This window comes from Bipolaris oryzae (assembly GCF_000523455.1).
Source record: "Bipolaris oryzae ATCC 44560 unplaced genomic scaffold scaffold_203, whole genome shotgun sequence".
In the NCBI taxonomy this organism is placed as follows: domain Eukaryota; kingdom Fungi; phylum Ascomycota; class Dothideomycetes; order Pleosporales; family Pleosporaceae; genus Bipolaris; species Bipolaris oryzae.
In genome coordinates this window covers 22,761-44,985 of record NW_006911479.1, presented here as the reverse complement: position 1 = coordinate 44,985, position 22,225 = coordinate 22,761, and the positions used below count along the sequence as shown (strand labels likewise).

General features: G+C 48.3%; 8 protein-coding genes across 8 annotated transcripts; 5 read left to right on the top strand and 3 right to left on the bottom strand.

The window, feature by feature from the left end:
- Positions 1–853: 853 nt before the first annotated feature.
- COCMIDRAFT_107120 (uncharacterized protein) lies at positions 854–2,722 on the top strand (the record flags this gene model as incomplete). The annotated part of the gene is made up of 3 exons (XM_007694220.1): positions 854–1,027; positions 1,079–1,773; positions 1,870–2,722. Coding segments are annotated over 3 exons (1,722 nt in total), but the record flags the coding sequence as incomplete, so codon positions are not given.
- A 3,852-nt stretch (positions 2,723–6,574) lies between these two features.
- Positions 6,575–6,796, top strand: COCMIDRAFT_107117 (uncharacterized protein; the record flags this gene model as incomplete). Its single annotated transcript, XM_007694219.1, has 1 exon — positions 6,575–6,796. A coding segment is annotated over one exon (222 nt), but the record flags the coding sequence as incomplete, so codon positions are not given.
- Positions 6,797–8,491: 1,695 nt separating this feature from the next.
- COCMIDRAFT_9161 (uncharacterized protein) lies at positions 8,492–9,386 on the bottom strand (the record flags this gene model as incomplete). The annotated part of the gene is made up of 4 exons (XM_007694206.1): positions 8,492–8,616; positions 8,676–8,857; positions 8,915–9,030; positions 9,087–9,386. 4 exons carry the CDS (start codon positions 9,384–9,386, stop codon positions 8,492–8,494), a joined length of 723 nt encoding a protein of 240 aa, XP_007692396.1.
- Positions 9,387–10,612: 1,226 nt separating this feature from the next.
- Positions 10,613–11,269, top strand: COCMIDRAFT_107107 (uncharacterized protein; the record flags this gene model as incomplete). Its single annotated transcript, XM_007694218.1, has 1 exon — positions 10,613–11,269. The coding sequence occupies one exon, from the start codon at positions 10,613–10,615 to the stop codon at positions 11,267–11,269; it is 657 nt and encodes a 218-aa protein (XP_007692408.1).
- Positions 11,270–12,248: 979 nt separating this feature from the next.
- On the bottom strand, positions 12,249–12,881 carry COCMIDRAFT_9159 (uncharacterized protein; the record flags this gene model as incomplete). The annotated part of the gene is made up of 2 exons (XM_007694205.1): positions 12,249–12,665; positions 12,768–12,881. The coding sequence occupies 2 exons, from the start codon at positions 12,879–12,881 to the stop codon at positions 12,249–12,251; spliced, it is 531 nt and encodes a 176-aa protein (XP_007692395.1).
- Positions 12,882–15,542: 2,661 nt separating this feature from the next.
- Positions 15,543–17,353, top strand: COCMIDRAFT_40690 (uncharacterized protein; the record flags this gene model as incomplete). Its single annotated transcript, XM_007694212.1, has 2 exons — positions 15,543–15,601; positions 15,658–17,353. 2 exons carry the CDS (start codon positions 15,543–15,545, stop codon positions 17,351–17,353), a joined length of 1,755 nt encoding a protein of 584 aa, XP_007692402.1.
- A 318-nt stretch (positions 17,354–17,671) lies between these two features.
- On the bottom strand, positions 17,672–18,619 carry COCMIDRAFT_40689 (uncharacterized protein; the record flags this gene model as incomplete). Its single annotated transcript, XM_007694211.1, has 3 exons — positions 17,672–17,707; positions 17,885–18,071; positions 18,114–18,619. The coding sequence occupies 3 exons, from the start codon at positions 18,617–18,619 to the stop codon at positions 17,672–17,674; spliced, it is 729 nt and encodes a 242-aa protein (XP_007692401.1).
- Positions 18,620–19,523: 904 nt separating this feature from the next.
- On the top strand, positions 19,524–21,619 carry COCMIDRAFT_107123 (uncharacterized protein; the record flags this gene model as incomplete). Its single annotated transcript, XM_007694217.1, has 2 exons — positions 19,524–20,237; positions 20,297–21,619. 2 exons carry the CDS (start codon positions 19,524–19,526, stop codon positions 21,617–21,619), a joined length of 2,037 nt encoding a protein of 678 aa, XP_007692407.1.
- Positions 21,620–22,225: the final 606 nt, after the last annotated feature.

Below are 22,225 nucleotides of genomic sequence, written 5' to 3'. Positions count from 1 at the left end.
TAGTTACTTAGTAAATATTAATAGATAGATATTAAATATATAATTATATAAGTAATCTATTAAAAAATCTTATAATAATATTATTTTAGTAGTAGTTAAAAGCTTTATTTTTTAGTGGGTACGTATTTTGGTGGGGTGTTGCATTGGCTGAACTGTTGCACGCACTGACCACACGCAGTAATTCGACTTTCCATTTTCAACACCTGGCTTGCTTATGTCTCTTCACAGTCCATTCGTTTATGACTCAACGCCGTTGCGCATCGGAGGCTTGCTATTTCAGGAATTACCCGCAGCTTCCTTGACTTGATCAAGCTTTCTTGTCCGAAGCAGTCTGACCAAGAACAAGAGACGATGAGTTTATTTACGGCACGCTAGGAGCATTTCGTTATGCCTCGCTACATTCGCTATATGCTGACGCTGACAGTTCTGGCCTGATGACATAGCCTGGTTGCACAATTTCCTTGTGACGAAACCCAGCTTTCAATATCTACCGTCGTGTGTGACTTGATCTCCGTGCGGCCCTGATGTATATATTGGTATAGCACTCTGTTGATCTAATCTGCGCGCTACACTCACTCCAACGTCCCCTATGTGGCTCTCTAACCTCAGAAAGAACGCAACGACTGCCCACAGTGGTGTTGGCACTGAGGCCAGTAAACTGAGTCCAGAAAATCTTAACGAATCCGAGGCTCCATTGCCCATGGTCGCCGACTGGCCTATCGGTCCACAAAGAATAGCAAGAGCACCGCTGTGGCTTCTGGTCGACTTCCTGCTACTTCTAGTGCCCGTATTGTTCCTTGGTAAGCACATACTGCAATAAAACAACTTGTATTTGCTGACCGCCTGTCAAGCTCTTGCTGCCATCGCTTACAAGCTCGACGGTGAAAACATATCGGATCGTGGCCACAAGGTGCAGGAAGCGATTTTACTTGGCCCTACCTTGTTTCCTCTTGCATTCACAGCTCTCGCTGGCCGAAGTCTGAAGAAGATAGCCTTGTGGAGGGCCCAGGAAGGCACCACGCTTGGTGTAAGCAGATCGGAGGAAGCATTGGCGAGTTTTGTGCTAAGTGATGATTAGGTTTTAGAGCGGATTCTCGGTAGCCAGAGTCTTGTATCCACCGTCAGCCATGCAATCTCTCTCCGCTCGCTCAATTTCCTCGCCATCGGGTTACTTATATTGTGGGCGCTCTCTCCACTCGGTGGGCAGAGCGCCCTTCGGCTCTTGTACGAGACGAGCAACTCCGTGTTTGAAAGCCGCCTGGTCTTCTCCGTTGATCCAGATGCCACCAGTCCCTTGCCGGCCGGAGGATTCAACGTGGATGACTTCAATCGAGTCAACAGCATGGTATCCACTGCTCTTATGACTACAGACACGCTCGAGTGGTCACAAGCCGATATATGGAACCACCCTAAAATTCCTCGCCTCGAACAACTCGAACAGGAAGAGCGTAGGAATGAAACAACCCGCTCATGGTACACGATAAATCACCAAGCAAACCATAGCTACGCTGCCCTTACTGGCGTCAATATTGTGAACCTCTCCAAGACTGGCATTACAAACTTCACCGTTCCGTACGAATACATGTACTTCGATTGTAAATTTTCGCCTGCAAACAATATTACGACGCGTTTCGATGCAGAACATGGACACAACGTAACCGAACCGAATTACCATACCCAGATCGAGTATCTACGCGAACTAAATGCTGCTGGTATACTTCAATCGGAAGGTGGATTCAACCCAGCTAACAATTACACTATCGCGCCTGGAGAGTTTCCTCCTAGCTCATCGGTATATGACCCCGGCTTTTTTGTTTACACCACAGGCAAAGCAGGACACAAACAAGATGCGCTCCTCTACGGCAGTAGAGCGGTCGCACTGACTTACTATCTCTTCGAATGCTCCATGAGAAGTGTCATGGTAGAAGCCAACATGCTCTGCGAATCTGCAAGTTGCCGCGTCGGCCGATTACGACGAATTAATGTTCCTAGATCGAAACGAAATGGTTCCTTTCTTCCCTACGACATTGTGAACAATGGCATGTATACGAGAGAATTCCTGCAATATTTCGCGCGACTTGGTGGCAACACCAGCCAATTTTTGAGCAATCCGGTCGATGCCTACATCTACGGCAATACGCAATATAGGCCCAATAACTCAGTAAAGAACTGGGTAGAGTACATTGGCGATTCTCAACGATCAACTGACATGTCACATCGTATGACACGAGTAATGAATACTTTCTGGGATTCATCTCGCTGGCCAGTTGCCATGACGCGCAACGATCCTTGGGGCAAGAAATCAATCAACCAGACGAGTGACGAACCATTCAAGGAAATGACGATGATCAAGATGGAGGCGACAGTCACACATCAGAATCCTATCTATCGCGCCAGTGGCGGATGGGTCGGCTCTCTTATCATCTGCTCCAGCGTGCTGCTTCTACTTGGCATTTTCAGCCTTTGCCTGTCAATCTACATCACGACGCCAGACATCTTCGACTACGTCTCTTCCCTCACGCGTGATAACCCGAACGTCAATGTGCCGCATGGAGGATCGAGCTTGGACGGTGCAGAAAGAGCGCGCCTGCTGAAGAGGCTCCCAGTACAGCTTGGCGATGTGCATGCGGGTGAGGAGATTGGGTACATTGCTTTGAGAAGTGTTACTGATCGGAGTGACCGTGAGCGAGGAAAGGTGCGGAAATATAGGATGTACCACTGACGTCAGTGTTACCCGTTACTTCTGTATCATGGCATCTGGATACATACGGATCGTAAATTTCGCATTGATTCAGTACAACTATCTTTTGTTAGAAAAAGCAATTATATTGAGAGTGGCAAATTACATCTGAACACAGGGCCGGGTTCATAGTACAGGTGATGTGGTTTTAGGGTGACATACTCCAGCGGCCATGCTAGGTGTTTCTCTGATTATGCTAGAGTCGCAATAGGGATAGACACAAATTGCTAGGCTGAAGGAAGATTACCTGGGAAAGGAATTATTTACTTTTTTTTCTGTGGAATCATTGAACTACCACGCCGCATCAGTTCACGGAAACGGTGCTTCTTGAGTTGTTCTAACCCATGGGGGGATCACACTAGCCAGCGGTTTGGTAAGCAGAGAAACACTACAAGCGACCTACACTGTTTGTCAATTTGACAGAATTTCATATCTATTCAAACAATTGAAATGCTTGCTGTACTCGAGAAACAACAGGATATCAGCTCTTCGGAGTTGCATTTGGCATATGACACCGGGTTTCCCTATCAGCCATCATGATCCTAACAAGGAAGACGATATCATATCGAGACTAGCACGTTGCAAGAATTTGTATGCAGGCTATCGGGCTCGGATCAAGTGAAAATCGGTTAGGATTTGAACAGGAGTTTCGTGTTAGCCGCAGGTATTCCTACAAAGACACAACTACTATTTTTTGGCTGCAAGAGTGTTCCTGAAAATACAGTAAATTAGTTAAATAACTTCAGAACCAGTACTTTATGCCTTGTACAACTGAATCGAGAGGAAATGGCTGCTAAGACAGTTCCTCTTGTCAACTTTTGTGATAATCTCGAAGTAGTGAAGACGGACAAGACGCTACCTCTCGGACCGGGTAATAGCAAGTAACTTTCGCAGCTTACTAAAGCTATACGGATATGATGGAGCAGGAAATGAGATTCGGAGTCATGGTGTGGCACACTTAAAAGCCGCCTCCAATACTGCCTCGAGAACGACAATCATCCCCCACAGCAGCAGATTGATATTCGACTCTTTTTCGTTCCATAGCCCTCTCATAGCCATGTTATTCATTAAGGCGAGCGTGGTTGTTCTTTACCCATGTACAAGCAAATCAACCTTCGACCTCAACTATCATATCTCGACGCATATGCCGCTTGCTACGAAAGCCTGCACGAAGTACGGCCTCGAGACCTGGATAATAACAGAGCTCCATAGGAATGCTCCATATAGCATTCATCTTCTGGTGGAATGGGTTGACATCAAAGAGTTCAACAACGGTTCGCAGGATCCCGCCACATAGGAAGTCATGGCCGATGTGGAAAATTTCAGCAATGAGAAGCCGATTATGCTCTCCGGAAACATGGTTGGAAAGAATCACATACTCATAGGTGCTATTGAACAAGGCAGAGTGGGAGATGGAACATGTGGGCTAGAGGAAGTAACAGCTGAAATCAAGTGCATCTTCTGCACAGATCTCGGCTTTAGTCCGTTCGGTTTGCGCTACATAAGATTCAAGTAAAATTCGCACAGAAGGCCACCAAACTGATCTGTTTTACGCTTAAATAGTTATCTTCATAATTGCAGGTCATGTAGCAAATTCTTGCCCTGAATCGTCGACAACAACCATTGAAGCGTTGCGCGTACGGTCACTCTCAAAACCGAAAATACGAGTGATTATCTAGCTTATTACCGCAATACTAGCTATGAGCTAGGCCGAAATACAACAATCTCTCTCTAGTTACAGCAAAAGAAATGGAGAGTAGGCCGAGTCATATTCTACAGCTATCTAGCCTCGCACCTACATGTTGACTAAACATATGTGAACAGACGCATCTCTGCTCCATTTTCTGATATCATGAATTGAGTGGTAGGAAAGAAGCCAGGTGTTTGAAGAGCTGTAGATCTTATAATCCTGAATCAGGTAGATTCAGTTTATGAATACTCGAAGTTTTTTGCACAATATCCAGTCATCACTTCGGCCTCGCTGCAAGCATCTGCTACAGACTGTTGAATTGCATTCCATGTCCCATGCTTCGAAGCCTGGGACTGCTAGGATGCGTTATCGAGCTCGAGCGAGCAGATAGAAGTGCATGCTGCTGTTGTCTTATTGTACACGGTACTTCTCATCCACATCGCGTACTTCCAGTCGCCGCAACAGTATGTGTTACCTACGAGTTAGTGTTCGATAAAGTGTCTGCCTAAATATCGGGCATTGTCCGCAAATACGGCAATGTGTGTACCTCAGGATGAGCACTGTTGTTCCATCAGTGGCAGGGCTTAGAGGCGTGCGAAGTGGGTGGCAACCAGACTATCACTGGCACTAAAACATCGCCACTTCTGTCTCAAATGTCACTATGTTGTGTGTGTTGATCATTAGCGCTGTATCGCTTTCCGTATCTTCATAGCGACTCCAACATCAATGCATTTACTGAGTCATACACAATACTAAAGCTCTTGTAAAATGCAGTAATCATTACGAGTTTCAATATTGGCCACGCAGCAAAACTTATCATACTTCAGGGAAACATCTTTCCTCGTGGATGCTGTAAATCTTGCAATCCAGAAATGTATTCTCACGCGCTGTCCAACCTTGCTCAGCAATCTCAAGTCGACTCGTGGTATGCAGCTGAAAGCTTGTAACCTCACGAAACTATCATTACTTCGTCAACTACGAGAGTTCCTGCTGTCAAAATTCTCAGAAAGTAAGAATGAGATGATTAGAGTGATGAACAACTAAGGTCGCGTCAAGCGGAGGTCGGCTCGGCATCGTCGATGATTGGCCCGCTCGCGTCGAGGATGACGTAGTATACACTTCGAGGGCGGCAGACTGCGCATTTCGTTCTCAGCAGCGTGGCAGAGAGACTTAGTTTCGCATGCCTGGCACGGAAGCGGGAAATCAAAAGCTAGACAACCTAGATTAGAAATATTAGTAACGTTGTAGCTTGCTAGTATAAAATATCTGGAATTGCAGCTTATGCGATGTTGTAGTTATTTCGACCTAGCTTCTATGAATTTCGAGATGTAAGACACACAATACAGGATACACAATACAGGATATTGTAGCTAGCGCTGTGAGAATAAGCTCTAAGGTAACCGAAGACCTGAAATTCCGCTTGCTGACATTTCGGTACAAAATGGAGGGAAACAGTATATGTCCTGACTTCGAAGCGTTGGTGGAGACTTGCCATAGAAGACTTACGTCTACAACCTCATAGACGATCTCGAGCGTTTCGCGAGATCAAACCGTACGACTTAGGTGCCAGTTAATAGATGTCTGTAACACCGCCCTTTATCTGCGAAAAGCGTTACCAAACGGCTAGAGCAAGGTCGGAACTAAAACTGAGTTTAGGGTTCGAGCGAAACTGTGACAGATGCGTGCCTTCGGCGGATAGAAGCGGAGATATGACCGTAAAACCAACATATATGTCTGTTTCAACTTGCCTCATATAGGTTAGTTTTGTACTTATACTGCGATACGTAAAATAACCTCAACGAGATCGATATTAAACTGCACCTGTTCAGAAGATCATCCTTCGAGGACTGCCCTCTATTCAAATATATCACGATCTCCGGAAGCCTACAGATGTCACGCTGGTGTTAGCTAAATCAACAGTAGAATTAGCGTTGAAAATCCATTTGCAACTCCTTTACGTACTGTATAGTCCCTAGGAAAAGGGTATATAATACATAAGTATATACCTAGGATAGAGCATAATGATAAAGCTATGGAAAGTCCCTTAGGCGATAGGGTGCTTCTCCTTTATCTACTTCAACGTGTCATATATTCGTATTAGAATAAGTAGTCAAGTAAGCGTATTATATAGTCTCCAGTGAAAATTTACAAACGAACACGCACGGTACGTGTATGTAAGCCTTGTAGTGGATCCTCTAGGACAGCGACTCTACCCGAACTATAGCCCCGAGAATGTAAGACTAAGCGTTGGCATATTCTGCTGTCCACGTTCAGAGGACTTTGAGGTCAAGAAGGCTAGAGAAGCCAAGCAAGAAACAACAGCAACAAGATACGCTGGCGGTTTAGCGCGAGGCTGCTTCGAATGAACATAGTATAGCATTCTGCCATGGTTATAAGGTTATCGAAACGAGGTGGAGATTATATAGGTGGAAATTTTGAACGAGCCGCGTTCTCGTCTTTGTAGCAGATTTGGTACCATCATGTTTATAATACTCTAGGTATGCCGTAAATAAAACAAAAAACCGGCTTAGAGTCATACCTGATGTGGCTCTTTTACGGCCCCTTTCAAACAATTCCATGTGTCATCTTCCTGAGGTAAGCAGCAGCCAGGCTATCGCGACTCCCTGCTCGCATGAATAGGCCTTGAAACTGAACCAATATTACATGCTCACGATAATGAAGCAATATGTCATTCGAGGACTTTAAATGCACACTCAACGCCTGCGCGAGCGGTTGGTTGAGACTTGGGGGTTCTGAGGGCAGGCTAATGATACCAGCTTCAGCTAGAGCTTTCGCAAGTCGGTCCTACATGGCCCAACCTGGCTTTCAATCGCTAGATCAAGACGCCTTTCCCGGACAGCTCCGAAGACGACTCAGACTCTTGCTCTAACAGAGATCGGCTCATGACTAGAAGACTGCCGCCAAATATAGGAGGGGGGAAAGCAGAAGAGTGATTCATAAGTGTAGCCGCTCCCTCAATAAGACTCCCTTCCGGGACGTACTTCCCGATCAAGAGGTGATAGACTCTATGATGTATTTATGACTCTGAATGACTACAAGCAGAAGGTTAACACTCCCAGCGTGCACCAAAGGAAGGAGGTATAGGATCAAGTAGTGTTCTAATCTTTATTGATTAATATTTCAGGGATCACTATAGCGCGAACTTACGAGACCACAAGAATTCGAGTATGTTCATCCCCGCCGTCCACTGATAGACAATGGACTGCTGAACGTCAGAAAGGAGCAAGTGAGCTGGAGTCACAAGTACCAATGATGTCACATATAGAGAACATAAGAGGAAATAGGTACTGTTGTTAGTGTCTTAGTTTACGTTTGAAAGGCTCATGATGGCCGAGCTAAGCCATGCTAGCAAGCTATATAACGCAAAGAGGGCTAGATAGAAGCAGTGAATTCTCAAGGACCATGGCAACCGCGGAGTAAAAGGTAGAGAGAGTGTCGGATGCAAGATAGCAAAACTGAAACAATCTTCGACTGTGTTTTTTTGATATATGCACGGTTGATCTCAATTTCACCTAGGATGAATAAGCAGGCCTAGTGGAAGAAGTGTACGTAGTCATTCGGTGATTTGCGAGCCTTCCCTACAACCGCTACATGCTTTCATATGGGACACGTGCTTGATTGAGAAACAGCTTACAATAACGGGTCAAAGTTTTATTATGTTGCTTTTTTTCTACGTTGTGCGAGAACATACGCAAACATGTGATTACGCTGAGATGCCGTGCACCTCGCAAGCCAGCTGTCGACTGATAAGAACGTAAATCCAACAGAGGTACAGTATCATAAGGTATTGAGATATCAGTCCTTTCTTGATGATCATTTAGAGTACAACGCTTAGATGATGTGGCGGAGATGCGTCCCAAAAGCAGTCATTTTGAATGCAGTATCCATGAGAAAACAATTTTACTGCAGCAACGGGCAGTTTCGCTAGCCAGGGCGAAGAATCATCGATTACGTACACTGTCATCGGCCGAACGTTACGCGGGACAGACGAATGACCCTATGGCAGTGTCCTCATGTAATGCATCCCTATATACAACTCTCTACTGCTTTTCGTACACTTCGATAGCCGCCCTTGCAGTGCTCTTTGCACTCTGTGGATTCATACCAGTGACGACCCTCCCGTCAACAACATGATAGTCATCCCATATACCGTCGGACCGAACGTCTGTATCACGCAATTCAGCTCATGTCATATACGAACAGATAGCGACCACAATAACCTACACTTCGCGCCAAGCGTCATTGCATGCTCATCAACCAGTGGCTCATTCCACGATCGAAGCCCTTTCGTGATTCCCATCTCCTCCTCGGCTTGAGTCGTGAAACCAGTGATCTCTCTATCTTGAACGATAGGCTTGCCTGTAGCGGGATCGAGAAGACCAGCAAATATGGCTGGGCCGTGACAGCTATGCATTGGTTAGATACTATCTCGAAAGCGATAAAAGCTTGAGAGGGATGCTCACACAGCCGAGACGACACCACCGTTCTCCCAAACTTTGGCAGCGATCTTCTTGAGATTTATGGCGTGGGGGTAGTCGATTAGAGCGGCATGTCCTGCAGATGCAAAAAAGATACCGTACTATAACACCTTAGTTAACGTCCGTCGCATGGAAAGTTCTTTAGTCATCAGCATACCTCTGTCTCCAGCAAGTCCTCTGCTTTTAAATTCCTGTCCATGTTGCGGCGGAAGTCACTGCTCTTGTCATCGTACTGCTGTCTCTCCTCTTCACTCAAGAAACCAGGCTGCAGACTAAGCCAGTCTTCCGTCCACGTCCCTTTCTCAGAGGCAATGTCCACTTCGAAGCCTGCAGCTTTGAGCACATTGTACGGGTGCAGGGCTTCGCTTATAAAAACGCCCGTCTGATGGCCACCATCTTCAAAAAGAGAGGCGTGAGCAGAGGTGATCGCGATGATTGCGCGTCGAGCTGAAGGCATACTGGGCGTAGGGTAGAATGTTGCTATGCTAGGTAGAGACGATGGGAGCTGGTTTCTTATGAGTGATGTGCTTCTGAGAGGGCGTTTCATCTCATTATATACTTTGTCAGGCGTCCATGTAGCATATCGAACATCGCAACTGGAAAGGTGCCGCCGTAGACCAGCAAAAGCTGCGGTAACTCATTGCACTGTTCTTGGCCGGTCTTTGCGTACCAATGTTAGCGTACGAACATTGCTTACAGATCTTCTTTCGCGTTTGTCTACGTTATCCGAGTTGAGCGGCCGTGAGTGGTTGGAATGTCAGCGTGCCACATCTTCATTCTCCATCGGTCTTGACGATAAGCGTAGCAGCACACACATTGAGTTTAAACATCCATGCAACATCTTTGTAAAGAAAACGTTCCGCCGCTCGTCTGGGAGCAAAGATCGGTTCTTTAAATGATTGGTTCACTCGCATTTGAGATTACGCTAGCTAGCATGTTACACCCCACGACACGGAACGGCAACACACGCTAGACCACGTTATCTTCGAAACGCACCTGGCCACATATTTTCGGTTGCTATTTACCCATGAAAACGGCTTGCCTTAGAGACCTCCTCGCGCATGCGCGTATTATGTGGACGTCTGCACGGGTATGGTAGATGTTGCAACCGAGTGTTCGCAACAGGCCGATGCCCTCAGTGATTCCGCTTTATCACTCGCGCTGCTCTTCTTTGGGGAACGCGCTGAAAGCCATGGAGGAACTTGTCTAACAGAGGGGTGCGATATATATGAGCCCCCTCATGTTGAATTAGCCCCCAGTTTTTGGACCCGCGCTTCTTGTCGGACTCTACTTACCTTATACCGACTCCGGCGAACTTTGCCCATTTTGTTGAATGCACCGATTTGTGGACAATTCCACGACACTCGACGCTGTAAACAGACTGGAATGCAATAACCTGGGTCAGATGACTTCAAATAATCCACATCGAGATAGGGTCCCTGCAGCATATTAGTGAGATATAGCCAGTGAAGAGTCACTGTACACAAAAAAGCGTCAAATAGTGAGTCCGCGCAATCGTTAGACGGTGAGTCAAGACACCTCAAATTTGAAGGCGGATCAATGGCGGTTTTTAGGTTCCCCCTACCCGTCGTTTGTGAAGCACACTCTACGCGACCCTGCTTGACATTTTCCTTCTCTCTTGTTGTGCTGCAACGCGAACGCCGCGCTATCGTTCTGCAGACTATGGTCTCCACGGAGTTTCGCATTGAAACCCCTCGTCTCATCGTCTCACATCTCGATTCGTTACAAGATTCTCATTGCGACTTTCTAGTAGATCTATACGGCAGCGAGCAAAATCGTTCTCGCAATCCTGTCGCTACACCGATGCCTGATCGAGAGGCTGCACGCAGGAAGATCGACTCAAATGACCTCATCTGGACTTCGGGCTATGGTCGCTACCTTGTCAGCCTGAAAACGTCCACTGGCTTTATGGCAGTAGGACCAGATTGTGTACCATTCTCCGAGATGCTTAAGACATACACCAAAATTGGCGTAGTCTCCATGAACCGCCGAAGGTTCGAGGGCGCACCAACCGCCCCAGACCTAGGCTTTGGTCTGCTACCTGCCTTTCAAGGTAAGGGGTTCGCGACTGAAGCAGCAGCAGCTTTGGTGTGTTGGCTCGAAGAGGAGAAAGGTCAGACCGAATTTCTTGCATTTTGCAACAAGGAAAACGAGGGTTCGAAAGCAGTGCTTCGGCACATTGGGTTCGAAGAGAGGGGAGTGTGGAACATCGGAGGCATGTCTGCAGACGGGCGAGTTATTGATGGCATGGTGTATAGCAAGGGACTCATGAAGAGTCGAGAGACTTATGGTTTAAGACAACACCGAGGGGTTGCATAGAGTTACCGTATGTCGTCATACATCAAGGCCAGCATATCGAGTGCTGCTTCTTCGCTTACCAAATCCATTTGCTTATAGCCGCTATCTGCGTGATATTGTAAACTCAACTGCGTCTAGTGTCTCTAGGGATCATGTGATGAAAGTTGTGCAACCTTGTTGATTCCTTTAACAGATATGAGAAGAAACCTCGTAAGGTTGTGGAGCTCCAATTCGTCTTGCTATACGCGCAAGAAGTAGACAAGGCTCGACACATGTGTAGCTCTTCCTTCAGCTGAGTTTTTGAGAACTTTCAACAGCGCCCGCATCCACGCACCTGTGACCCGTTTATTTTCTGGCCGTCGGTAGCCCGGCTGCATCTAGCAAGACCCCGTATATATTTGACCAATCAACGAGAACGCCGATGCGCGACAGGGCAAGTTGAATGTCAAATCAAAAACTAGACTGAGTTCGTAATTGTAAGTCAGATCTCTAGGCTTGCATCGAACGATCTTTAGAAGTGATTTCCGTTTCTACAAGCATCTATGTGCTGTAAGCCTAACACGCTCTAAGCACCGCTAGCGATATACAGCGAATGTACACTGACATTAACGAGCGCAAGGACTGATTAATTTGCTAATCAGCTTTCACAGGTGAGCCGTAGACAAAACAAAATTTGCTCACGCACTTACTGCTTAACGAGGTGTCGGGGGATTCGAGTGTAAAACGTTCTTGATTCGCAAGTTCAGCCAATCAGTAGTCAACTACTTGATATACATATGTAGATATTTGGAGAACACCACGTTTTACAAAATGGATGATCTTTTCGGAATGTTCAACTATAGTTGCTGAAGCATAGCCATACTAAGGGGTAATCCTGGCAGTCCTAGCAATCCTGCCTTTCACTTCCGTAAATACCAATATCTGCGAGTTTTTTTACACTTTAGATTTGCGAAAAAGAGCGGACCCCCCCCCCCCATGTCTTAAATAAAGCTGAACTACTCTAGGGGATTCCCTCTATATCTGAAGGTTGATGCATCCCTGTCGCTTGAGCGGCACCTTCGATCGGCACGGACCAGGCAACCCTCCTCTCAATGAATTGCTCCACCTGTGGCCGCAACTTAGTTTCCGCCAGGGAGAGATCATCAACAGTGCCAGTGCGCAAGATTGACATTCCAGGAAAGCGAGCGCCACGTCGATACATAAGGGTTCCACAGGTCTTGCAAAAGTAGTTGGTCATGCGCGCATTGGCACGTATCGTTTCAGTCTCGCCAAAGATAGTAAGGTTGTCCTCACCACGGACGTGCTTGAGATGCGAATCTGCTACTGTAATGTTGGATTGGTAGAAGGCGGATCCGATCTTTCGGCAGTCGACGCAATGACAGATATGGCGGTTTATGAGACCGGGCTTCTGGAGAGGCTACAAACGATATCAGCTTAACGTAAAGCCGCAGTGCAAAATAAGATAACGAGTAACAAGGGATGTTAGAGCTTTTGTAGCATTCAACACAAATAGACTTACCAGAACTAACTGCACAGATCCGCAGAAGCAGGTGGCAGTGGCTTCGTTCTCGGTAGACCAGCCATCATTGGATAGGTTGACTATAGGGAAGCCTTGGTCATTGAAAGAAGTCATGATTATATATCGATGGCGACAGTCTTATCCAAGTCGAGACTGCAGGACAACGGGGGGGTAACGAGGAGATTCGAGCAAAGAAAAGATGCGACCAATGCAGTTGAGAGTCAGTATCGAGATGGGGATTTGTTGTTCGTGAAAGACGAAACTTATATAGCGTTGATACACTAGACTGGTCCACACAGGAGCGATCTAAGACGACTACCAGCGTTTTCCATTCCATCGACTGCGAAAACCTAAATCCTCAATGTTACTTAGCGATGGCGTCGCTTACGTCGCTTAGCTCGCCTACGTCTCGCTTCAAGTAAGCTCGTGACTTGATTGGTTGCAGCAGTCCCGTCTGGCCTCTGTTCCCCTCTCGCATGACGACATCATAAGCACAAAATCGCGCGACCGTCGCATGGATGTAGGTCCGAAGATATGAGTGTCGCTTAGCAAGCATATACTTACATACATACCTAAAGCGATGGTTAATGGTCAGCAGTAAATCCGGGTAGCATGCAGGCTGGGCGCATCGGCTCATTCGGATCGTGCGTTGATGGGTTGTGATTAGGAAAGGAGAGAGCTACTCTCGCCCTGCTCCAATCAGCGGGCATTCGGTATCAAATCACCAACAGCAAAGTATTAATCTCCAGAGCAGACCCAAGGTAGCATGGTATGCTCAGTCCTCTTGTAACAACATCACCATCTAGTGTCGATTTTGGTAGAGCCACGCTTGAACGAAGTTCTAATCGGCTAAAACAGCTGACCTATGTAACTAAATTGCGTCCTGCTGTTGCCACATGCTCCTTTGTTGACAGATTTGTAGAACTCTTAGGGCTGTGCCCAAGGGTAGCTTAATTGTTATGCCAGGGTCGCATAGACCAGCTCCCGGATTCTGACATGAGCACTGATAGGTGCATTTCGCAACAACTGTTACTAGTGAGTCGAGTAGGTCTTTAATGAAGCCTTACCAGCCAACTGATATCGCCGAGAAAGGCATAAAACAAAATGAGGGTAATAGCTGGTAGGTATAGTGTTGAGTTTACCGAAATTGAACGATGATGGTGCTCATGTGCGCTCTCTGATGAACTGTTCAAGCATTGTTTAATGCACCCAAGTGGCTTGACATGTAGCCTCCATTGGGCCATGTCTTTCTCTTGTGGATAATTAAATCCAAACTGTTCGTCCCTAAGCAAAGGTCGAGGTTCGCCTAGATGGTTGTGTACAAGCACCAGGAATGTCCAGGGCTAAGTAACCAGTTGCTGCCTAGATTGTGATAGATAGTTTGATTGGAATCGGTTGAAGCGGAATCACTGCAGCATACGTGCATATTCGGAGGCCTGGCATCTTAAGGCCTACGTTAAGCTGCAAACCCACAAGTAACGCAATATGAATGGACAGTGCCAAATCATCGTTGCAAGCTCAAGTCCCCCTTCCACGTTCCTTTGTTTGGGTGAATGATGCCCACTTGGGTGCAGTAGTCAGAAGGCCGTTAGGTCTTCCGCCGGTCAAGGTATAAGTAACATGATTTCAAAAGCCGAACCATAGGGCCAGATGTGCCTCGCAACCCCTGCGCACCATTGTACTCAAACTGAAGGATGCCTTGAGTCACAGAACTTGCTCAGATAAGCAGCTAATCGGGGGCGCCGAGTAAGGCATACTCGACCGTTGCATTGCGTCTCGAGTGCTCGGGGGAAGGGACCAAACGTGGTCATGCACGCTACTAAGCGGACCCGGACTTACAAGGTCCGGCACTAAGTTGTCCACACTGTGCTCGCAATATCCGAGAGCTTATGCTTATAGCAGCTTGCTTACGAATGCATACTAGTCAAAGCTCTTGCAAGGAGCCTGAGCTAGGCTCAAAAGGGCCTCAACATATTTCTTCATCAGATCTAGCGTGAACAGCAAGGCTAAGGGGCGTGAGCCCTGCCAACAGCTGCATCGTGAGGACACTGCGGCAGCGTTTCCTAATCTGTGCGTTGGACTAGCGTCGATGCTATTGGTAAGATACAGATGGACGACATGGTCACGGCTTGCTCTTCTCGCCAATCCGTCTAAACCACCATCTGATCATTGCCGTGATCACTTATGCTGATCAACAGCATGGCCTGGGAGAAGAGTCCTTGCCTGTTCTAGCCAAGCCTCAAAATAGTTGTCTGAGACTTGCCCAAATACTTGACCTGTGGCTTGGGTCGGGAAATGTGTTGCGCCACGTTCCAGCCCAGCCCTGTGGAGACGGTCTAAGGGCCAAATTGGAAGCTGCACAGAATTGTAACTCGACTTCTACCATGAGACAGGTGCAAGGTTTTGCAGCAATTTGAGTCAAACTTCCTCATCTGGAGTTTCACTCTGCTGCGTTCCGGAGATTTATCGTGGCTTTACAATCCATCACGCGTCCCGTTCAGGCATACTTCAGCCTTGTAGATGCCCCGAGTTGACCAAGCGAGAGACTCACACTCTTCGATTAACCACACTTTTATCTAATCTCTCGCCCTACCTCTAGTCCTGATTTCACTTGACGGCCTCTTACGGCATCAAAAAATCTGTAAGTCTAACCATCTCGCAAAATCTGCACAAAAGTGCATCATTCTATGCCCTTGCCGTTCAACACTTCATCTGCTGTGAAGAGACCCCCTAACCTTTTTTGCAGAACGTTTACAGTCCGCACAAGTATCCGATATGAAACAAAACGATTTGAACGCAAGACTAAAGGTTCGAACAGGATGTTCGGTTTGCAAGTCAGCTCCCCCCCCCCCCCTTCTGCGTTTATTGCCTATTCTTACGTGAACACCAGGATTCGGCACGTCAAATGTGACGAGAAGAGACCGTTTTGTACCAAGTGCACCTCGACTGGTCGCACGTGTAGTGGTTACGTGTCGCCACCACCGAGAAAGATAGGGAAACGCCGCTCCAAGTATGACACGCCGAACATGCCACTAGGTCAGCGTGTCGCTGTTTACCCTGCCTCGCACAACTCTGCCACAGCCTCGGTGGCTGCGTATGCAACTCATGCATGGCAATTTCCCCGATACATACATTGTTGTGCCTTCAGCAAAGCCGAGTGGGACGAAACGCGAAGCCTCCACTACTACCGTGTACGCGTCTCGAAGAGGATCTCTAGCTGCTTCGATGTAAACTTTTGGGAGAACACCGTTCCGCAGATGACTGAGGAGGAGCCTGCTATAAGGCATGCTATTGTTGCGCTAAGCTCATACTATGAGGCTGGCGAGTTGTCACGGCTGTCTGAGTCTCGTTCTGCAGTAGGTCGACACTCTTATCTAGTGCGGCTCGCAATCTATGAACACAACAACGCCATCAGCACGCTACTCAACCAAATCCATACGAAAGGGCAACTTACCGAGGTAGTCGTGATGTCCTGTCTAATCTTTGCCTGGTTAGAGTTCCTGCAAAACAATGTTGACGACGCCTTGAAACATCTGCGAAGCGGTCTCCGCATCCTGGCGGAGCAGCAGCAGACGCCGTGTCTTCAACAAGTAGCCATGCAAGTGGCTCACATCTCCGGTCGTTTGATTACCCAAGCTATGCTGCACGGGTACTCTACAGTAGAGTTCGACTACTCCGCTATCATGCATAGCATGGGTTCTCGCTCCTCCAGTTTTGCTACCTTGAGAGATGCTCGACGTGATTTGGATGGGATGATAAATGACGCATTTTGCTTCCTTGGCCAGCTTGAGAATCTAGGCTACACCGAGTCACACCATGGGCGTAGCACGCTTCCAGACTTTGGGTCTCTTAGAGACGAATATCAAGACCACGTCCGCAATTTTGACCAGTGGAGAAAGGCCTTTGGCGGATTGAGGGATCGGATTGCAGCCGGCGTAATGAAGGTCAATGTGGTTCAAGCCATGCATCAGCTTGAGCTCTGTTACTTGCTAATCTCGAATACTTTCGAGACCCTATTTGCCACGACACCTATGGTCTACGATGAGCACAATCACACCTTTGCTCGCATACTGTACCTCAGCAAACAGCTTCGTCAGTATCAAATACTTCACGAATCTAATTCTCTGTTTACGATTCCATTCGACTACAGCATCCAGGGTGCACTATTTTACATCATTCTTCGATGCCGCCATCTACCCATTCGGAAGGAGGCGATGCAGCTTCTTCAGCTCTGCCCGGATCACGAGGGTCTCTGGCCGCACGCATGCTTAGTTGCGTTCTGCAAGTGGAAGATTGACTTTGAGGAGAAGGGGAGACCACAGGGGGCGCTTGAAACCGACCCGCTACCGGTGAACGCTCGAGTGCATGGTGAGGAGGCACGATGCCTAGTCAAGGACATTCAAACCCTGGTAGTTGTGAGTTACAAGCGAGGAGTCTTAAATGGTCCTGTTGGTGTCACATCAGACGTAGAAGAGGTCACAAACATGAGCACGAGATTAGTCGGGTTACTAAGGTTGTGGAGAGCTTGGCCACTGTACCCTACTATCAAGCTAAAGGACACATTGCATCTTTCTCGAGATTTCTAGCAATAACATTGTCTGCCAAGATTGGAAGCAGGAACAATAAACTTGACATTCTTGACTTGGCATTCTTGGAAACCTAATCAGCTGCCCGGTAGCATGTCTGGGTTTGTCATACAGGAGATCCAAAGAGGCGGAAAAGCTTCCCAATGCACAGATATATGTATGCATTGCACAGTGATGAAAGAAGCGTCCTGCGCTCAATGTAGTCAATTCTATACATTGGTAGCTGCAAACTCGGTTGTACTCGTCTTGCCCAAAACAAGCGCGCCGCTCTTACAGCGTAACAAGATTGATTCAGCGTGAGCCCACGGTGCATAGTAATTATACACTAACGAGTTTGGGGCTGTATCGACATAGCTGTATGTTGGGTTAGTAAGCATTCGAACTAGTAACTATTGAGAGACAACAACATTGGCCTCCTTGTGATTGACTTGTTGAAGTTATCCCGGCGAACAGACAGTTCCGCTTATCGCCCGGACGTCCACCATCATCGCACAAGTCGTCCTCCTTGTCTCTCCACCCCTCCTGCCTGACCTTCTCCTTGCCCTCACTCTTCCTCGTCATGTCCCACCATTCTCCCTCCAACATGCCCATATCAACCCCATCCCACCACCTCCCCTCATGCCAGAACGCCTCCCTCTCCCTCCCCTCGGCCTTGAACCCGATCTTCTCATATAACCTCAACGCACCCACGTTCCACTCGAACGCTTGGATGTGTACCCTGTGCAGGCCAGCGCGGCGGAAGGCGTAGTCGAGCGCCTACTCTATGACTTCACGGCCGTAGCCGCGCCCTTGGTAGGCGGGCAGGATGGTGATGCCGATGTCGGTGCGGCGGTGGTGCGTGGTGCTAAGGGTGAGGCGCGAGAGGTGAAGTACCCCTATTGCGGTGCCCCAGTCAGACGGCAGAGGCTGGCTGGTAGTGAAGGTGGATGGGGAGTTGATGGCGTCGTTGTTGGATCTCCTTTCTACATTACTCGGTGCCCACGTTGGCGCCGACATTCGTGTCCCGCCCGTTGCATCGTCTCTTAGCCAAATCACAGCGCCCACCAGCGCCTCATTGGCCACGTAATCCATGTAGGATTTGGCGTGCGAGGCACCCGGTAGACTAATATTGGGTGCGCTGCTGTTGATGAAGCCTTGGTGATCGTTGCCTAGAGCGACGAATAGTGTATTGTCTTGCTCTGGGCGCACAGCGCGGAGTGCAAGGCGTGCCGGGTCGAATGGGCGGGTGGGGTTAGGGATCAATGATGGATCTAGGGGCGTGGCCATTTTGATAGGTGCGATGTGTATATGGTAAGTTATGGCGAGTAAGGCTCTTTTGATCTTATGCAGGCATCTTGCAGCGGTCTACTCTAGTGTCTTTGACAAATCTTAACATGCCGTATCCATCTATTGAGTCGCGTGTAGATACGTGGAATTTGATGCAGGATCTTGATGTGGTTCTTGTAGCTCGAGGGCTCGAGTGCGCCCGAAATGCATGGCCTTGTACTCTACACTGAGCATGACGTCATTACAAGTCCGAGGCGACCAATTAGCGGCATGATGAGTAGTAATAGGTGTACTGTGACTCTAGCAAATAGTAATAATGTCTTTTTGTTTCCACCTTTTCTCAATACGTGCTACAAGCCGAGAAGACAGCTCATGTAGTGTAAGTCTGGCAAAGTCTTGCATTGGGCTGAGTCCAGTCCTACGCTCCACTCCAACACCAAGGCAAAGCTGAGACGGGTCTTTGTGATGGATCTACCTGGTACACAGTCATACACATACACACACACACACACACACAGTAGGTGTAGTCGCACCTCGCCAATCGCGAAGCTCGGTTCGCTCGCTTCTCTCGCTTGCACAAGACCAGTACCGAGATCCGTTACGATCCGCCGCTTCTCCCGACTAGTGCCCTTTTTAGACTAGTGCGCTTACAGCCCCACCACCACCAATGCTTCTGCCAAACGCAGCACTGCACCTGGGACGCTCAGCCTACCTCGCATTGATTGCCAGCCTCCGCAAACCCAACAGCACATCTGTCCTATCACCGACGACTGATCCAAGGCTTCCGTCACCTACGTCCAATGAACAGGCCCATCGTTGCCACCACAACCCCTTTTGGAGCTTCATCTGGCGGCTGCAACTCCTCAAGTGGCAGTGGGTACAGTGTAATCGCCTCCCACTGACCATGCACAACAAAAAACGTAGGGCTCGCACGGGATGCCTGACGTGCAGGGCCCGCCGTGTCAAATGTGACGAGCAAGTGCCAGAGTGTGTGCGATGTGCTGTCGCCAACGTCGCTTGCGCGGGATATGAGCCACAGCGCGTCGTTGTGTCCATCAAGCCCAGGCATCAGAGCCAACAAGAGCGACAAATCGCACCTTCACCAACCTTGTCGCCCGACCAAAATTCGCAGCGCCAAGATGCTGCACGTCCTCCATTTCCAAACTTGCCTTCCAAACTGCAAAGTGTGACACAGGGGCCCGTCGTTGCCGTGCCTAGTAATCATTCGCCATTAGTTGCATTTCCCTCTGGCCCTCATCCAGACCAGTCTCCCAGTCCCGGCGCGCGACATGTGCTCGGATATCATCAAGTCCTTATCCGAACCATTCCCATGCTGTTTCCATCGCAGCACCTGCACTTCTGGCACGACAAGCTTTTCCAGAAAGCGTGGGGTTGCAACTACCTGTATCTGACTCTCGTGTCTTTAGGCATCAGTCATCGTGCAGCGTTGATGACTGCTGCAACTAGTGACTGTGACAAAGCTAACGGTCTTGATATGAAAATCACTGCTGTGCAACTTTACACCCAGGCGCTCGAAGAGCTAGCAAAGCATTTGGAAGAAGCGAAGCAAAAACCGTCACTGCTTGTGGCTACTCTTTGTTTGATGGCCTATTTCGAGGTAAGTCGCCTTGGAGCCACCGCATCTTGTTCAAGGTGACTAGCTGACAGTGGGGCAAGTCTTTCAGTGGTAACATTCCCGCCTTTACGGGTCGCGTTCAAGCAGCCAACTACTATTTTACGACGCTACTGCCTGTTCGCGAGGCTCCAGGCTGTGATGAAACATCACAAGATAACGACTTGCCACCTTTGCGAGACTGCCTTCGATCATTGGGCCAAACTTGTTACGTTACTCTGCCGCTCAATATGATTGACGTAACCACTGGACTACATCTCAACAACTATCGGTCTCGGGGAACGGGTCCAGAACACACCTCACCGACCTCGCTTGTAGCGCTCGAAAGCCTTGTCGACATGGTCTCCGAGAGCTGCGAGATCAAGGAGATTGTGTGGAGCCCTTTAGCTGCTTACGCACGATCTGTATCCGCCCGAACCTTGAACGACTTCGAGCAAAACCTGATTTGTTGGAGGAACAATCATCTAGAGCTTATTCCCGAACTAGACACAGATTCTGCTCTACGTGCACTACTCATCTACGGGTGGTCACAATTTGCTATGCCGCCCGTACCCTATACAGCCATCACACGCAACAAATCGCTCGCAGCTGCACACTACAACTTCTATAGAGCCCGCATCAAATGGGCACTAGTGCTCCTGGGAGATGACGTGCTGCGGAACAAGCCGATAGCCGAGTTCTACTTCTACGAGGCTCTCCGCCATGCAGCATCTCACGCAGCTTTTCTTGTTGCTGCAGAAAATGACCAAAATATCTATATCCCGTGCGAGGCACTTAAAGTGGGACTGCTGCCTGTACTGCACATCATCGGTCTCTGTAGCCCCGAGCCGCTCTGGCTGAGATGGATTAAGGATTTAAGCGATCAGATCGTGCAGGAAGGTGTTCTCAAGGGCCATACTTTTGCCACCAGTTTAGATTGCCTGCACAGATTTGAGATGTACCGATTCGGTCATGACTACTCAACGACGGTAGATCAGTATCCAGAACCTGCGGAGCGGATCATCTGCCAGCTCATTCCGGAGACGGACGGCCGCCACTTTACGTCTTTCTTTGCTGTACCTTCGGCAGCAAATAGCCCGCGTCGCGCTGGACTAGGCGCCTACCGCGTCATAGGCAATGCGCGGTGGAGATGCGGATATGGGGAAGGGCCGTGCACCCCAGTCATCACCATGTATGGCAGCGACCACATGAAGCTGGAACCGCTCTCGACAGAATGGCTGTACAGTATGCAACCTGTTTTTGAATGGCTTTCGTGGTCTCGGGAGAAGGAATTCCGCATGGAACGCGCTCTTCAAGACCACATTAGCGGGACCAGACTGCTGCTTGCCGCTGACGGCGCCATCACTAACGGACAGGATGACACATAACCTCCAAATAAATATAGGCCGTTGTTCTCGTCACATTTCATAACGCTCTATGGAAATAACCGTTCAATGCATCTAGAAATTGATGACCAAATTAACACAACCCAGATTGGAGCGCATCTACAAGCAGCGCGTTTAAGGAGCCGCCACCTATAAGTCCTTGAAAGTCTCTCAAACCCTTGAAAAGACTCCTCACTATCAGCTCAGATCACGAATCTGGGCTTGGTGTATGGCTTGCAGGCTAGTATAGAATCATTATCGTAGTCTCTTTGTGAGTTTCTGCGTAGCATGGCCGATGTGTACATGTCTTAAAGAACTATATGTTTTCCGTCTGGGTTGGGCCCGGATAATGGCGTCGTCTCACCTCGATTGGCTCAGCTGGCTGCGAAATTCAAGCCTTGCAGAACATGTAGTGCACAAGCTGGATGGAGGCATCCCAGGTCTATAATAGAGACAGCTATAAATCAAGTAACATCGGGGCTCGAATTCAAGCGCTTGTGCAGCACGCCATACTTGAACTAGCAAGCACTCTGACTCCCAGTCACCAGCTTCGTTTGTCCGTCCTCGACGTGCGATTGGCACTAGAAAAACCTCATCTTGTGACTAATG